The sequence below is a fragment of the Channa argus genome, chromosome 16 (genome assembly GCF_033026475.1).
Source record: "Channa argus isolate prfri chromosome 16, Channa argus male v1.0, whole genome shotgun sequence".
NCBI classification, from domain to species: domain Eukaryota; kingdom Metazoa; phylum Chordata; class Actinopteri; order Anabantiformes; family Channidae; genus Channa; species Channa argus.
Window position 1 is genome coordinate 3,388,924 of NC_090212.1, and position 18,013 is coordinate 3,406,936.

General features: G+C 38.5%; 1 protein-coding gene across 2 annotated transcripts; it reads left to right on the forward strand.

Moving 5' to 3' along the window:
* Positions 1-367: 367 nt before the first annotated feature.
* On the forward strand, positions 368-17,891 carry wdr35 (WD repeat domain 35). 2 transcript variants are annotated; one of them, XM_067478946.1, is made up of 28 exons: positions 368-730; positions 815-932; positions 1,969-2,040; positions 2,180-2,272; positions 2,352-2,480; positions 2,640-2,773; positions 3,326-3,491; positions 3,830-3,975; positions 4,194-4,319; positions 4,622-4,807; positions 5,046-5,081; positions 5,183-5,243; positions 6,152-6,296; positions 6,700-6,769; positions 6,956-7,009; positions 7,098-7,207; positions 7,309-7,522; positions 7,644-7,724; positions 8,266-8,402; positions 8,733-8,936; positions 9,085-9,231; positions 12,879-13,011; positions 13,128-13,238; positions 14,649-14,813; positions 15,182-15,322; positions 15,611-15,767; positions 16,194-16,434; positions 17,362-17,891. In XM_067478946.1, exons 1-28 carry the CDS (start codon positions 707-709, stop codon positions 17,510-17,512), a joined length of 3,552 nt encoding a protein of 1,183 aa, XP_067335047.1. In that variant the 5' UTR covers positions 368-706; the 3' UTR covers positions 17,513-17,891. The 2 variants fall into 2 exon arrangements, with proteins under 2 accessions (XP_067335047.1, XP_067335048.1); XM_067478947.1 differs by having other exon boundaries at positions 832-932.
* The last annotated feature ends 122 nt before the right edge of the window (positions 17,892-18,013 follow it).

Here is an 18,013-nt window from a genome sequence, read left to right on the forward strand (position 1 = left end):
ATTTTATATAGGCTTTGTTACCAAAGCATAGCATAGACAGGTTGTAATATGGCCATTTAGTATCCGTTTTGAGACTGACAATGAAAATAGTCATTTCCAAATGCATAACTTTAATTTCATAGGACTATGTACCTAATAGCCTATTTTGTTGTAGTTTGCTGTTAATTAGTGTTGCTTACATAGACAAATTGAAGGCTTTTCATGTGAACACTGCACTTTTATCACACGTCAATAAACAAATGACTCTAATAAAAAGCTGAAACCCCAGTAAAGGTTAAATGGCGAGTTCCAAACGAAGGGATTCGAAATAACGTAGCGAAAAACTACAAATACCAGGAAAACGCCAATCCGAGCATTTCCGGTTTACGGTTACTACGGGAGACCAGTGGAAGCTACAGTCTCAGTGCCGAAGTGTTTCAACACAAGCTTCGAAGCGTAACATTGAAACTGTGTTGTCCAAATAAATTTGCTAACGTTATTAACTCTTATCGTAGTTGAGCTAGCTGTTGTGCCATGTTGGGCAGTTCCCGGTAACCTAAGCTAACGGTGTCGGTATGCTAACCGTACATTCAGCACAATAGAGGCCGCAGCACGATTTAAAGCCAGATTGAAAACGTTAGCTCCCGTTCGTTGTGTACTCGTTAGGTGTTTCGCTGTTGTCCTATGTTAGTACTGAGTTGCGTAACGATATCATAGATACACCGCTATGTTTATCTACCTCAGCAAGAAGGTGGGTGTTCTCAGCTCAATCAATATAGACTCAGTTCATTTATACGTTGCTTAAGACCTTGCATGGGTTTCCTGTCTTTTATAGATTGCTATTCCCAACAGTATCAATTTAAAATGTGTCTCCTGGAACAAAGATCAAGGCTTTATTGCCTGTGGAGGAGACGACGGCCTCCTGAGAGTACTCAAGCTTGAGACTCAGACAGGTAAGTTCAGCAGTGTCCTAATGCACAGTCTCGTGATATCCAGGTAAACTTCAGCTACACCTGGTCTTACAGAGGTAGAAACGGATAAGTGAGAGTCAAAGTCTGGATAATCATACTATGAAAGGTGCATAGAGGAAGCTGGGGGCAAAAGCCTCTGCCATTTCCCAAATGTATCGAAGGTGCCGCTCTCAACATTGAATTAAAACTTTGGGGTCTTTGCCATTTTTTTTACTATTACTTATGCTTCCAGAGTCATTTGTTTAAATTCTATCCTGTATATTGACTTTTTTGGGCACATTTTCTGCAGTAATGACACATTGGGCTTGAAAAAGTTAAAAGATTTTTTTCCAACAATTTATTCTTTTCTCGCAACAAACTATATGAACATGTTACATCCCTATTAAGTTATGAATTACTATTACACAGTTAGTTTATGGTAGGTAAATGTAATTGTTGTTAATAATTGTAATATTGGAAAAATGTTAGCTTTGAACATATAAGTGCCTCTGTGTAAAATTTGAGCCCCTGAGAAACTCTTTGCATCCCTGTGGCATATTGTAAACAAAAGATTACCTACCTAAAATTAATTAAGAAATGTCACAACATCCACATGTCACTTATATTTTTGCTGTAGTTTGTGGTTGTAAAGTCTCATACATTCAGCAGCTTTATTTGTTAGAGATGGAGCTGTTATGTAATGCCATGTGATTTGAGATCTACGGATAATGCCTGTTACACTGTATAAGAAGTCTTTCATAAGCGATTTAGCTCCATTTTAGTACCTAAGTGTCCAGTCACTGTAAGTGCAAATGGTACCAGCCTGCTCACTCCGTGAGTTAGGCACTTAATGCTATTATGTTATTGTGATGCTAAACAAATGTAACAAAACCTCCAAACAGTAAAGTGAGACAAACAAGCTGTGTTAAAAGTTTGAAACAATTTCCTCACTAGGAATTGCTTTTAAGAATTCTCTCACTCGCTTAGTCTCTTTGCTGTTCTCCATGTATGTCTCTCTTTCCCTGTGGTCAACCAACAGATGATGCCAAACTTAAAGGGCTGGCTGCACCCAGTAATCTGTCAATGAACCAGACTCTAGAAGGTCACAGTGGTAAGTCATATTTAGGTAGTCGTTGCCGAACCTAGTGTCATAATTAGAAACAGGTTATGAGAAGGAAAAGCAAAGACAGCTGCAAATACCACTATTTGGACAATAACAAAATAGCCTAACACAATTAATGCACTTGCAGGTGCAGTGCAAGTGGTCACATGGAATGAACAGTATGAAAAGCTGACAACCAGCGACCAGAATGGACTCATCATTGTGTGGATGCTCTACAAAGGTGAGTACTGCTATCAGGCTACAAATCCAGATTGTCTAGCAATAAACTAATTACTTATTTGTCTCTGTTACTTCCTAAGGTGCCTGGTATGAGGAGATGATCAACAACAGGAACAAGTCAGTGGTGAGGAGCATGAGCTGGAACGCTGATGGACAGAAGATCTGCATTGTGTATGAGGACGGCGCGGTCATAGTTGGATCTGTAGATGGTACAAAGAGATTGACAATTTGATGGCTAGAAGTCTAATAAACATTTTTCAAATTTTCTTCAAACAGATCTAGCTCACTATCATTGAGCCACTTTTCACAAGGATTGCTTTGTTTACATACTTGGCAGAGGAAGTGCTCATAAAGGCCTTGTTTTGTAGGTAATCGGATTTGGGGAAAAGAGCTGAAAGGAAATCAGCTGGCTCACGTGGCATGGTCACCAGACAGCAAAATCCTCCTCTTCGGCATGGCCAGTGGGGAAGTACAAATCTATGACAATCAAGGAAACTTCATAGTGAGTGCATAACATTAAATCTATAATAATTAACCTTTTTAAAATATTTTTAGTAGAAACAAATTTATTGTGGAGATGTGTCAACTTATCCCATGAAGTCAGTGTCACAAAACAGCACTGCTAGTGGTGCAGAAGTATTCGCTTCTGAATGTTTTTGAGCCAGGCTTGCATTTTAAACTTTCAGAGAATTTCACCTATTTCTGCTTCATTAGTAAGCTATAAAATATATACATATAATAAATTGTGCTTTGTGGGGCCACAAAATAGCCTTTTCAAAATGACGATAAGATATTTGTTTTGCTGTGTGTTTCTAGTTTGTGATGGTAACCAGCCATACACATTATGCATCATTCACCCACATTAATTAAATAAAAAAATACATGATTAGCCTTATAGGGTTATACTATATATATAAACAACTTCCTGAAAACGATTCTGTCTTTGCCTTAACCAGGTAATATCCTGTTATATGCTGGTTGTTAGTGGTTACAGTAACAACCTTTTATATTACATATTATATAACATACAAAATAATATTATATTGTGTTTCAGATGAAAATGACCATCAGTTGTCTCACTAATGCCACTGGAGCTGCCAGTATTGCAGGCATCCACTGGTATGCAGGAAGTGGGGGATATGTTGAGCCTGAATGTCCATGTCTTGCAATCTGCTTCGACAATGGAAGATGCCAGATCATGCGCTTTGAGAATGATGAACGTAAGCCATGCAAAAACAAAACAGTTATTGTTATTTGTCAAGTTACACTTCATTGAACTGCACTGGGGGCCTGGTGGATCACTATTAGACCATTGGGTTGGGAGAAGGCCGTGGGTACGAATCCCACCCCACCAGGTTTGGCCACGCCCAACCACCAAAGGCCACCATGGTGGCAGTCCCCAGCCCGGATAAAACTGGGAGGCTTGCGGCAGGAAAGACGGCAAGCGAAAAAAACTCATGCTAAATCAACATGTGGAACACGTTCTGCTGTGGGGACCCCTGAAGGGACAAGCCATAAGCCATTGATCTTTGTTTTCAAATTACACTTGTTTTTGCAGGTCCAGTGTGTATTGACACAATGATGAATGTGGTAAGCATTCAGTGGAATCATTGTGGCAGTGTGCTGGCAGTGGCAGGTTCCGTCAGGGCCTCAAATATGGAGAAGGAGGTCAATGTGGTGCAGTTCTACACACCATTTGGAGAGGTGAGTGGGAAGATTATGTTCCTTTAAACAAGTCTTTTTATTATAAGGCCCCCACATCTCAATTTCTGGGATGCATGCAAGGATGTGCTATTATTATTTGCTAACATATTGCTAATAAAATACAAACAGTTGGAAGTTTTAGTAAGCTAAGAAGTGAGTTCCTTTGGAACACAACAAATGTTATATTTGGCCTCTGTTTTGCCTTGGTTTTTATACAGCATCTGAGAACTCTCAAACTTCCTGGGAAGCAGATGACAGGAGTTGCCTGGGAGGGAGGAGGGCTGCGCATTGGCCTAGCTGTGGACTCCTACATCTACTTTGCCAACATAAGACCAGACTACAAGGTACATGCCTACACGTGTTACTCACATATTGTCCAAGACACATTTAACAGAAATTAAAAGGCTTCGTTGAACAAAATAGTTGTACAAGACAGTCTTTGTTAGAGACTTCTTTCATTTAGTCTGGCATGAACATGGTAAAAAACACATACGATTATAAACTCACAGGCTTGTCACAATGGCAGAGCTGTTAAAAAAATGATAAGCGACAGCGAATTAGTCCTGTTTGTCTTTAAGTAAGTACTAGTTCAATTCTTCCAGTTACATGACAGAATTGATCTCATCTCTTTTGTTTTCCTGAACAGTGGGGCTACTGCTGCAGTACAGTAGTGTACGCTTACACAAAGCCAGAGCGGCAGGAGTACTGTGTGATATTCTGGGACACCAAAAACAACGAGAAGTTTGTCAAGTATGTCAAGAGCTTGATGTCCATCACTACCTCAGGGGACTTCTGCATTTTGGCCAGCAAGGCTGATGACACCCAGTCTCAGGTACAACAAACACATCCTTACCTTACATGGCAACAAACAGGAGGAAGCAGAACAACAGGGTGTGTATTAATCTGTTAAGCCAAGTTCATATGGATGCTATTCCACTGTATGACTGAAACACGTTATACAGGGTAATAATTGTTATTGTACTGACATTTGGAGAAATAAAATAAGGGCGTTATATACTAAATACAGAGTGAACTTTCTATTGTCCCATTTTTTATTTATTACTACACAGGAGGATACTGAATTAGAGTCTGGGAGTCATGCAAGGGTAACATACACATTAAAACCTCACTTATAAGGACCATTTGTTTTGATATAGAGTCATAAATTGAATTTTGAAATAATGTTGCTTTGCTGTGTGGTTTTTAGTATGTCCTGATTCTGTGCAACTCCATTGGCACTCCTCTGGACTCAAAGTACATTGATATTGGTGAGTGCATACAGTAAATTGTGATTACAGTGTATATATAACGTTTATTATATATATTCCAAAATGTGCCTTAACTGCTTGCATACATACAAAGAACTGAACTCTGTAACATCATGTTGGTGGATGAAAGTCTGAATTTACCATAAAGCTGTTTAATTTCTTTAAGTCAGTGTGAGAGATCACACCCTGTGAATAGATAGATGTGTAATGGTGGTTGGCATGCAGCCTTCTGCTGCCCACCAGCTATCATAAGCCCTTTGAATTCTATAGCAAACAGACAGTGAGCAATGAGAATCCCTATATCTCACTAGTTATTCAGTTTTTGCTACAAACATAGCCAAATGTTTGCTGAGAAGCTCAGGCCAAGACAGATACTCACTGGTTGAATGGGTTATAGATCTTTGATTTTGGTAAATCATTAGACAGTGAGTGCAAGTTTACACCTTTTAGAGGTGTCTCCTCCTTGTAAATGGTAAATGGTCTGTGCTTTTTTACCTATTGGCACCCAAAGTGCTTTAGACTGCTTCTCATTCACCCATCTGCATTCACAATCACACACGAGTGGGGGAGCTGCTATGCAGCTGGTCTTTATCCACAGAGATGGCATCTGATGGCATTTATCCAGAGACCTTCGTACTCCAAATACAAATATTTATTTGCCAAATTGTCCTATGTAGTACAGTGAAGATTACTGTAAGAGAATAAAAAGTGAACATCTAATTAGTGTTTTTGTTCTTAGAGGGTCATACCGGTAATGCAGTCCTCTGCATTTTCAATATGCAAGCAAAAGCTGAGCACAAACATGATCAGCTAATACGAATACAAATGCTCCCAAATGACTTTAAATTCTCTAATAAAATAAATCTTCATTTTTGATCCCCATGTTTTTCTCTGTTTTTTTTGCTCAGATCCATTGTTTGTTACAATGACAAAGACACATGTGATTGCTGCATCCAAAGAGGCTTTCTACCTGTGGCAGTACAGAGTGGCAAAGAAATTAACTGCGCTGGAGATCAACCAAGTGACCAGAACTAAGAAAGAGGGAAGGGAGAGGTGAGTTTTTTTTCTTTTTAGTTTTTTCCACAAAAAGTTATTACATAACTATACACGGTGGAAACTAATCTAAGCTTGATTTCATGGGAGAAGCATTTAACAAACAGAGATAGAGAATGGGATAAAATAGCATAACCATGTCAGAACTTACAGTGCACCGCAAGTAGATCATGGAAAGTTGCAGGGTTGCTAGATTCTGTGATTCAGTTTTACTGCTGTGTTGAAACCTTGAACCATGAAAATGACTTATTCATCTGAATCAAATGCCACTGAGGGTCCAGACTGAATGTTCTGCCAGAGCTTCCCTCGCATCTAAACCACAGTTCACCTCAGTGGATAGGCCAACTGTCTGGCTGTGTCTCTAACTCTGTATATCATTTGTTTTTACTTCCTGTCTTTCTAGGGTCTATCATATTGACACCAATCCATCTGGAGCCAGTGACAGTGGCCCAGATTTTTCAAAAGCCTTCACAGTAAGTGACACACAGACATATACACACACACACACACACACACACACACACACACACACACACACACACACACACACACACACATATATATATATATATATATATATATATATATATATATATATATATATAAACTAAGACAAAGATAAATGATCATGGGTAAAGTATGTTTCTGTTCTGTTATAGGCAACTCGAGATCCCATCTGCTGTGTTACAGCAACAGATAAGACTCTGATTGTAGTATGTAAATTACTGGTTTTACATTCTGGCTACATTTTGAATTATGCAGTTAAATGAAATGAGAAGTGAAAAACATGTGTTCTTACAGGGCCGTGAGTCTGGCACTATCCATAGATACAGCCTCCCAAATGTTGTTCTCATCCAGAAATACACTTTGAACAACAGAGCCTACTATCTGTCCTTGAACTGCAATTCCAGGTAAGCATTGATTGGGGTAGAGAATTGACCCACTGTACAGGTATCCACTGTTAATCAGCCAGAACAGTTGCAATGCAGTGACCTATATTCATTATCTTTAGTCGTCTGGCCATAATCGACATCGCAGGTGTGCTGACTTTGTTGGACCTGGAAGTTCGTTCCTCCGTTGACAGTGGGAACCAAGCATCAACAGGAGATCCATCCAAGTTTGAGCGCAAGGATGTTTGGGACATGAAATGGGCGAACGACAACCCTGATCTGTTTGCTATGATGGAGAAGACCAGGATGTATGTCTTTAGGAACCTAGACCCAGAGGTGAGCACTCTGAGCTTCAAGTAACAGTTGCTTTATAGCTGTAACCTTGTCTGCACTGTGGTATTGCTAGTATATAAATTGGTCGTTACAGTTTAATTTGTAAAACAATTCTGTAAAACAGGAGCCCATCCAAACTTCTGGATACATCTGCAATTTTGAGGACCTGGAAATCAGATCTGTATTGCTTGATGAAATCATGAAGGTAAACCTTTAAACCACAAGGTTCCAACCAGTAGGGGAAAGTAAAGAAGTGCATGTACTTTGGTATTCTGCTTACTCTACTCACGGGATAAGCTGAAAGGACTACTAGTACAAGTAGATTTTTCACGTATTTTACTTTACTTAAGTAAATTTAATTTTGCTACTTTGATCTCTCTCTTTCTCTCTCTCTCTCGCGCGCTCTCTCTCTTTGTCGCTCTCTCTTTCTTTCTCTCTCTCTCTTTCTCTCTATAGATAGATAGATAGTATACGTCTGCACTTTTATTTCTGTCTATTGGTACTCAAAGCGCTTTAAACTGGAGCCAACAACTTCTGGATTGGTGGACGACCGCTCTACCTTCATGCGCCACAGTCTTGTCTTAACTTGTCTTAATTGTATCCTCAAAAATAGTTTAACAGCTGATTTGCAATATACCCGGAATTCATTGTTGTTGTTTTTTTGTCTTAACACAGATTATTGCTAAAAGTAGGCATTAGTATCTTTTGATTGAATCCACCTTTCAGAATCTCAATTTAACTTACAGGATCCAGAGAGGCCTAACAAAGACAACCTCATCAACTTTGAAATACGGTCTCTGAGAGACAGTCGTGCACTGATTGAAAAAGTTGGGATTGCAGATGCCTCGCAGTTTATTGAAGACAATCCTCACCCAAGACTCTGGTAAATGCAAAATGAAGACTTTTATATCTGATCTCAACGAATTTGTCTTTAAGTTGCATTTTTTTATTTTACATAAAAATTATTTCTTGGTTTGGTGTTTTCAGCGAACCATCATACAGTGAAACATTTATGTATGTTTTTTCTTTTTCCTTTTTTTTTTTTAAAGACTGTGTTTAAAGTCTTAGTACAAAAACAAGCCCTCTTCTTGTTTTGTTGGTGTCATTCTCTCATGAGAAGCAGAAACATTTTGTGGACAGCAGATATTTTTTGCAATGAGTCAACAAATGTAAAAGCTTTCTTGAGTTTGGTGTACTTCTCTGTTATTAACAGGCGTCTTCTGGCTGAAGCAGCCCTGCAGAAACTGGATTTGAAGACAGCTGAGCAGGCCTTTGTTCGCTGTAAAGACTACCAGGGTATTGAATTTGTCAAGCGCCTGGGGAACCTGCAGAGTGAGCCCATGAAGCAGGCCGAGGTGGCTGCTTACTTCAGCAGGTTCGAAGAAGCTGAGCGCATGTATCTGGATATGGATCGCAGGTACATTTAGCTAAGGCATATTTGGTGGTGATGTGAAATTCTACCCTTACACTAATGGGTTCAATTTCTGTTCATTTTATGTCAAAGTTGCAAAAAGTTTTTCAAGTATGATGGTATTGATAAAAAATGAACATCTCTTTCTTTGTAGGGACCTTGCCATCAGCCTCAGGATCAAGCTGGGAGACTGGTTTAGGGTCCTGCAGCTGCTTAAAACTGGATCTGGTGACTGTGACGATACTCTGCTCCAACAAGCATACAATGCCATTGGAGACTACTTTGCTGACAGACAGAAGTGGTACTGGGCTATAGTTACTTACCCCTTTGTTCTCTTCATTGCATTTATTGCTTATGAACAGTAAATAAACACTTAATACTGGGCACAGTGTGACTAGGATATAAATACATTTTTGTTAATGAGCATGTCAGCGGTTACTGGTGTATAAACACACTGTGTGCACAGTGTAACGTACAGTGCTTTAACTTTATAATTAATCTAATCAATAACAGGCAAATATTATATATGATTTTTTTCATATTATTTGATATTAGTGAACATAATTTGAGTCATTATTCTTAAGGATGCTAAGTTTAAGGGTTTATTTTATTCATCTTGGAAATGGTTGACAAGATTCCCAACTTAAGTTAAACTTTATGACATCATTGCTAAGTTGTCTTGAGAGTGAGGAATGATTAAGAAATAAATCACTAATCAATATGACAAACAGGATTATATTAGTTCATATTTTCTAATTAATTTTAGTTTTTTTATGCAAGGTAGAGCATTAGTAAAACCACAAAACAGCTGACAGTAACTGCCTGAGCACTGCGTTTAATTCATTATTAGATTCAATTGGTTTTTCCCAAAATGTAAATAAACCCACTCACTGTTTTAGTCACACGTTAGACCTTGTCCTTACGTATGGAATTGAAACGGATAATTTAACAATATTTCCTCACAACTCTCTTCTGTCTGACCATTTTTTAATAACATTTGAATTTACAATAAAGGACTATATAGCAGTTAGGGAAAAATTCCACTATAGCAGATGCTTAAGTGAAAAAGCTGTCAACAAATTTAAAGAAATTATTTCTTCATCATTTGCTTCACCATATGTTAATACAATGGGAAGTAGTCTCCTTAATGTTACTCCTGCACAAGTAGATTATCTTGTTGACAATTCTGCAGCCTCAGTACGTACAATACTCGATAGTGTTGCCCTTCTAAAAAAGAAGGCAGTAAACCAGCAGAGGCGATCTCCATGGTATAGTTCACAAACACGCAACTTAAAACAGGAAACACGAAAGTTAGAAAGGAAGTGGCGTTCCAGAAAGTTAGAAGAATCTCATTTAGCCTGGAAAAATAGTTTAAAAACGTACAAAAAACCTCTCAGTGATGCCAGAACAGCATATTATTCATCATTAATAGAAGAAAACAAGAACAACCCCCGGTTTCTGTTCAGCACTGTAGCCAGGCTGACTAAGAGCCATAGTTCTGTTGAGCCTACTATTCCCTTAACTTTGAGCAGCAATGACTTCATGACCTTCTTTATGAATAAAATTGTAGCTATTAGAGAAAGTATTCACCAGATCCTCCCCCCAAAAATTACAGATAGATCTTCATGTACAGCAGTGCTAGAATCATGGATAAGGCCCCACTCCCTGTTAGACTGCTTTTTACCCATAGATCTCTCTGAGCTAACTTCAATTATTACCTCATCTAAACCAACAACCTGTCTGCTTGACCCTATTCCAACTAAGTTGCTCAAGGAAGCTTTACCCTTAATAGATACGTTCATATTAGATATCATCAATCTATCTTTAGAAACAGGCTATGTACCACAGGCCTATAAGGTAGCTGTAATTAAACCATTACTTAAAAAACCCTGTCTTGACCCAGGTGTTTTAGCCAATTACAGACCAATATCTAATCTCCCTTTTATTTCTAAAATAATTGAAAAAGTAGTCGCAAAACAATTATGTGATCACCTTCATAGGAATAATTTGTATGAAGAGTTTCAGTCAGGATTTAGAGTTCATCATAGTACAGAAACAGCACTGGTAAAAGTCACCAACGATCTTCTCATGGCCTCAGATAATGGACTCATCTCTATACTTGTTCTGTTAGATCTTAGTGCCGCATTTGATACCATTGATCATAACATTTTATTACAGAGACTGGAACATGAAATTGGAATTACAGGAACTGCACTAGGTTGGTTTAAATCCTATCTGTCTGATAGATTTCAATTTGTTCATGTTAATGATGAATCCTCCATGCACACAAAGGTTAGCTATGGAGTTCCACAAGGCTCTGTGTTAGGACCAATACTTTTTACTTTATATATGTCTCCTTTAGGCAACATTATTAGAAAACACTCCATAAATTTCCACTGTTATGCTGATGATACCCAGCTATATTTATCTATGGAACCAGATGAAAATAATCAGTTAATAAAGCTTCAAGCATGCCTACAAGACATAAAGGCCTGGATGTCCCACAATTTTTTACTTTTAAACTCAGACAAAACTGAAGTCATAGTATTTGGGCCCAAAAATATCAGAGATATGATGTCCAACCATATTGTTACCCTAGATGGCATAAGTCTGGCCTCCAGTACTACTGCAAGGAACCTTGGAGTTATTTTTGATCAGGATCTGTCCTTTAAGTCACATATAAAACAAATCTCTAGAACAGCCTTCTTCCACCTACGGAACATTGCCAAAATTAGGAGCATACTGTCTCAAAGTGATGCCGAAAAACTGGTCCATGCATTTGTTACTTCTAGGTTGGACTACTGTAATTCCCTACTTTCAGGATGCCCCAGTAACTCCCTAAAGAGCCTGCAATTAATCCAAAATGCTGCAGCAAGAGTGCTGACTGGAACTAGCAAGAGAGATCATATTTCACCTTCACTAGCTTCTCTCCATTGGCTTCCCATTAAATGTAGAATAGAATTTAAAACCCTGCTTCTTACATATAAAGCTCTGAATGGTCAGGCTCCATCATATATAGAAGACCTCATAGCACCATATCATCCCAGTAGACCACTTCGCTGTCAGAATGCAGGCCTACTTGTGGTTCCCAGAATTTCCAAAAGTAGAATGGGAGGTAGAGCCTTTAGCTATCAAGCTCCTCTCTTGTGGAACCAGCTCCCAGTTCAGATTCGGGATCAGACACCCTCTCTACTTTTAAGTCTAAGCTTAAAACCTTCCTCTTTAATAAAGCATATAGTTAGTTATAGTTATGCTGCCATAGGCTTAGACTGCTGGGGGACCCACCCCCCAATGCACTGAGCTCCTTTCCTCCTCTTGACCATCTTTCCTCTCCTCTCACCCCGCAATTCTCACCACTGTATGTCATTAACTCTGTGTGTTCTCTCCCGTAGTTGTCTTTGTCCTCCTCTGTCCCCCTCTCTCTGTCCCTTTCTGCAGGTGTCCCCCGGCTTTGAAGCTGTGTGTCTTCCAGCGTGCAGCTACTGGTCCTACCAATCTGCCCGATGTTTTGTTATTGCTTTTTGTTGCTCTGTTCTTTTCTCTCTCCCCTTTCCACTCACCCCAACCGGTCGAGGCAGATGGCCGTCCACCCTGAGCCTGGTTCTGCTGGAGGTTTCTTCCGTTAAAGGGAGTTTTTCCTCTCCACTGTTGCCTATGGCTTGCTCCAGGGGGAATTGTTGGGTTCTCTTTATATATCTTTATAATCTTGACTTTATTCTGTAAAGTGCCCTGAGATGACTTTGTTGTTAATTGGCGCTATATAAATAAAGTTGAATTGAATTGAATTGAATTGAAAACATAGAACGATACATGATACACAAGTTTTTTCCATTTAATAATCTATTTAGTATTGTAAGTACAGTACGTAAATGGCACTTTATCAGCAATGACCTAATGAAAAACATTCCTACTGAGCTGTTAGCTATGCATTTCATTTGTTTTTGCCAGGGTCAATGCAGTGCAATACTACCTTCAGGGTCATAACCAGGAGAGGCTTTCAGAATGCTACTACATGTTAGAGGACTACGATGGCCTTGAGAGACTGACCACTGTGCTACCAGAGAATCATAAACTTTTACCGGTCAGCCAAATGTTTATGTGGAAGTTTGCGATCTCAATCGCTCTAAATCTGGACTAATAAATAGACCTAGTTTAACAATATCCAATCTATTGTCGTTTTTCCTTTGTATGTTATAGGAAATTGGACAGATGTTTGCAACTGTGGGCATGTGTGAACAAGCTGTGAATGCTTACCTGAAGTGCAACCAGCCCAAAGCTGCTGTTGACACATGTGTCCATCTGAACCAGGTGAGAGACAAACTGAACAACTGAGATGCCAGACTTTGTGACTGACTCTCTGAACACAAATGGCATTCCCTTAGTGATTATTGGTGTGTTGGCTTTGCACCACAGCGGTTGCTGTGGCATTTGCTGTCCTCCCACTCCCATCCTCTTCCTGAGTGGTATTTAGCTCTGCAGTGTGAATGCCACTCTCAAACTGCTGTATGCTCCTCTCTTTGCCACATGGAAAAATGGTTCAGGATAAACAGTGCATAAGAGGAAATGTTATCTTAAGCATGCAGTCTAACAAGGATCATTTGTAAAAAGTGCTTGCATTAGAGTAAAGTCTCTACATTTGTCCTAGAATTGCCACAGACGGTTTGAAACATAGTGCATCCTGTAACGTCATCAGAGAGCACAATTAGATTTGTAGTTAAGATACAGTATCTCATTATGAGTTTTATTAGCATTAGTTTTATTGTTCTCTAATACTTAACATGTCCTCCCTTTGCCTTTGTAATTCCCTCCAACCTCCTTGGGTACCCTCTGAGCAGTGTTTTTAGACTTTTAGGTGTCGTTTTAGCCCATTGTTTAAAGTGTAATTGTTCTAAATCTACTAGATTGCTTGGTTGTCTGCCATGTACAAATCTATCCACAGGTTTTCAATATTATAATAATATCTACAAATTGGTAGACATTCACTTTATTATTTTTAAACCATTCCACTGCCATTTTATTTTAGCTTTTTGAATGATGGAAGGAGACTTTGATTTAAAATCCTCTAATATTGGGCTGCATTCATTCTTCCTTCCACTTCATACAGAGCTCCAGTGCCTGATGCAGACATATTCATCCCCAAGACATCAGCAAGTTTTACAGGGGATAGTGTTCTTGTCCCTATAAGCAGAGTTGTTGCCATACATATCTGTTTGAATTATGACAAAATAATTCAAGTTTGGTGTCATCAAACCACATATCTCGTTCCAAAACTCGCTTGGTTGCTCATTAGCATACTCTGTGAATGCTGCTTTATCTCTAAAAGTAAGCAGTGGTTTCCTGCATGCTTTTCTCCCAAACAACATAGACTTAACTGTGGAGATGTGGACTTTCAGTCCATTTGCCTCTAAGGAGTTTGTCAAGTCCTGTTTGCTTTTTATTCTTCCATAGCTCACAAGCAGGTTTCCTAGCACCGCTTTATTTTAATTGATCATCAACTTCTTATGGTATTTAAGCTGGTATTGGGATCCCTAAACGCTAATTTTTGTATATCCCACTCCAGCTTAATAAAATAATTAAAGATAATAAATTAAAAATAATTCGTTGACATAAAAAACAAAACAGACTTTTTTTAAAATTATTTTTGTCATTTCATTGTAAAGGGGTGAAAGCTTTTCATTAAACTGTATGAATGTTATAGAAGGTTTTTTTTTCCTACAGTGGAACAAAGCAGTAGAACTTGCCAGGACCCACAACATGAAGGAGATTAAATCACTTCTGTCTAAATATGCCTCACATCTTCTTGAGAAGAATAAAACTCTCGAGGCAGTGGAACTGTACAGGAAAGCCCACCATTTTCTTGATGCAGCCAAACTTATGTTTAAGGTAGGCTTGTGTTTTATGCTAAATTGAATTTCTTTGTGAAAGAGGATTCTCCAGTGCCGAGCCAAGGTGGGCTGAAAACCCGCTGACTCTACAGTATCCTGTCCTCTGCGAATGATTGGTATCTTTTACCAGCTCTGTTAGAGCAGTATTTTTACTAGGAGATTATTTAAATAAAGGATAATTTCACGGAAAAGCTAAAACAACATTAAATAATTTAATGATCAGGAGAAAGATTTTTTGTTTTTTAAACTGGCATCTGTATTAAAAAAAAACGTATATTTCCACAAAGAAATATATTTTGTTCTGGTATACAACTGATTAATTGCTGGAAATATTTTTGTTTGTGAGCACATATATCTGTCTGTCAGATAGCAGATGAGGAGGCCAAGAAAAGGACAAAACCTCTACGGGTAAAGAAGCTCTATGTGCTGGCAGCATGTCTTGTTGAAAATTATCATGAGCAGATGAAGACATCACAGCAAAGCAAATCCAAAGGGAAGAAGTCTGAGGTGATATATACCATATACTTACTAGTATAGAGTATACAATGTATTGCTACATATTCATTTAATATAAATTAGAGGTGTAACAGTTCTGAAACTGAGACTGTCTCCATCACCATCTTCTGTCATGGTTCTGGAAGAGGAAACGAACTGTGGTCCCCCCTGCTAACACCCAATTGCAGGCATCTCACCAGTCCTGAAATTCCAAAAGTGTCAGGCATATTGTTAGCAGCTATCTGACAGTCGAAAATTCAACACAATATCCCCTAAAATCTGATATTTTTCTGAAACTAGGCAACTTTTGCACTTGCTGGACTGCTTGAGGAAGATGCTGCCTCCTCAGACAATCGTATTGTGGACAGTGCTTGGCGTGGAGCTGAGGCATATCACTTTTTCCTGCTAGCTCAGAGGCAGTTATACGAAGGCTACATGGAGAATGCCATGCGCACAGGTACCAAATCATATATGACATGTCACTATCAATAAATCTTACAAAATATATAATCTTTAGATTTTGGACTTTAGGTCAGAAAAAGCTTACACTTGGAAACATCAAGTTGGACTCCTGGAAATATGTGATTGTTATTTTTCACATTATAGACTGAATGCTTTTCTATAAATGTAAATATCATCAATTACAAAATATTCGCTTTTGTTACTGTTGAAGTATGTTTCAAGGATTTATGAATCACTGTATTACTATAGAGACCTTATTAAATTTACTGCAAATAAATGAGACAATCTCTCACTAATTCACCCAAGAACTGGACACAAGCTCCTATTTCATTTGGCAGTCTCATGGGACTGTATCCTTATCCTAGACTGACCCAGACAGAGTGGGAGCCCAACTTCACTTTATATGTCTATTTTTTTGAAGCCCTTCACCTGCGTGAGTATGAGGACATCATCCCAGCAGTGGAGATCTACTCGCTACTTGCCATTTGCGCTGCAGCAAACCGGGCATTCGGCACATGCTCACAGGCGTTTATCAAACTGGAATCCCTGGAGAGCCTGGAGACTGAGCAGCAGCAGTTGTACGAGGATCTGGCCTTGGAAATCTTCACCAAGCACACTCCAAAGGACAACCGTGTGTTGGAGCAGGACATATCATCAGAAGGGTGAGGGCATCAAGGAGTCCAGATTGAACTCTGGTGGGAGGACCAGCAAATTTGCTTTATCATGTTATTTTAATGCCTTTGAAGAACAGGAAGTTTGCAATTTTTACCTATTAGAATCATTTGAAGAAATCTTTTTATATAATGCTTATGTCAGTCTGATTGCAGGCTGATGGTCCACAATGACTTCAGCTTCATTCTGGTGCTTATCATCCACAGCATCATGTAGTGGCTCATCTGAAAAAGAAGAAAAGCTAAAGTCAAGTCTAAAAGTTTATTGACTGCACTCTAGAACTTTAACTAGACACAGATATTTTGAGAGCATTTGATTTAATTTGATATTATTCAATAAACGGCACTGAAATAAATCTAAAACCATTTATTAATGGTAGTCTGTAAAATAAATTATCCAATGATTTGGCAGTGTGTCAGTGTGTTTCCACTACTTAACCTTACTGTATATTTGTAGTTTTAATACTAAGCATATTTGGAACAAATATTTGATAAATTCAGATTTAAGCAATTTAGAAGTTAGAGATTGTAGTTTTAAAATGAGCTATTCTTTTTTTTCAGTTTTCACAGCAGAATTATAATTACTTGTAAATTGTCACATCACTTTACAAGAATTATACTCATTCAAACAATACAGGGGGTCAGACATTGTAAAACAGTGACAAGAAAATACAGATTGTTTTTATTGCTTAAAAGAAATACACATAATCTAGTGTATTAGCTTTAGTGTTCCATACTAACACGAGCACATACTGTGTCAATACATAAGCTTAGTAATATAGACAAATATTGTAACGTAAGTAAGAAAAAAGACGGTGCAGGCAAGTGTCCATAACTGTGGTATTCATTTTCTTTTGCTCCCATACTACAGTACGTGCTATTAAATCCCTAAAATAACTCTGTTTTTTCTGCTTGTAGGGCAGAAAGAAATCTACCCACATGCGTCGTGACGGGTCTGCCGATCCAGGAGTACCAGCACTGGATGTGCAGTCTGTGTAAACACTGCGCCCTGGAGCAGGAGATTAGCAGATATAACTGCTGCCCGTTGTGTCATAGTCCTGTAGCATGAAGCTCATTTTAAAGGGAAATGTACTTTTGCCTGTACTTCTGTTATTGCTTTTTGATGACTTTGTTCAACATAGGAAATTATTTACCTGTGGAAATAGCTGCACTTGGTTTCAGTTTAAAGTTAACTTATGAATATCACCTGTAAGTCACTTTGGGTAGAAGCGTCTGCTGAATGACCAAATGTAAATGTGAATATTTTCCTTGAATGAATAGAACTCCTTTGGTACGTATTTTTATACTCAAGTGTATTACAAAACTAATACGTACAATACTTCAATATGTATTTTGACTGTATGTGTGTTTTAATGTCATTGACTAATGTGGAATGTGTGTGTAAAGGACAGATGCAGGTGGTTTAACCTATAAACCATTTGGAAGCATTTTGAATCACTGGTCACACCAGTTCGCCAACCACTTAACAAATACAAAAGGACCCACTGCAAGGACTTTTCTTCAGCATTTAGCCAGATAAGACATGTTCATACAGCACCATCAGAGGTCA

Bases quoted from the DNA above. Each gene is read 5' to 3' on its own strand.
- wdr35 (XM_067478946.1), top strand. From the start codon at position 707: ATGTTTATCTACCTCAGCAAGAAG. The intron at 5,082-5,182 runs GTAACATACACA...TGTGGTTTTTAG, and splicing joins AGTCTGGGAGTCATGCAAGG to TATGTCCTGATTCTGTGCAA. The intron at 8,937-9,084 runs GTACATTTAGCT...CTTTCTTTGTAG, and splicing joins TATCTGGATATGGATCGCAG to GGACCTTGCCATCAGCCTCA.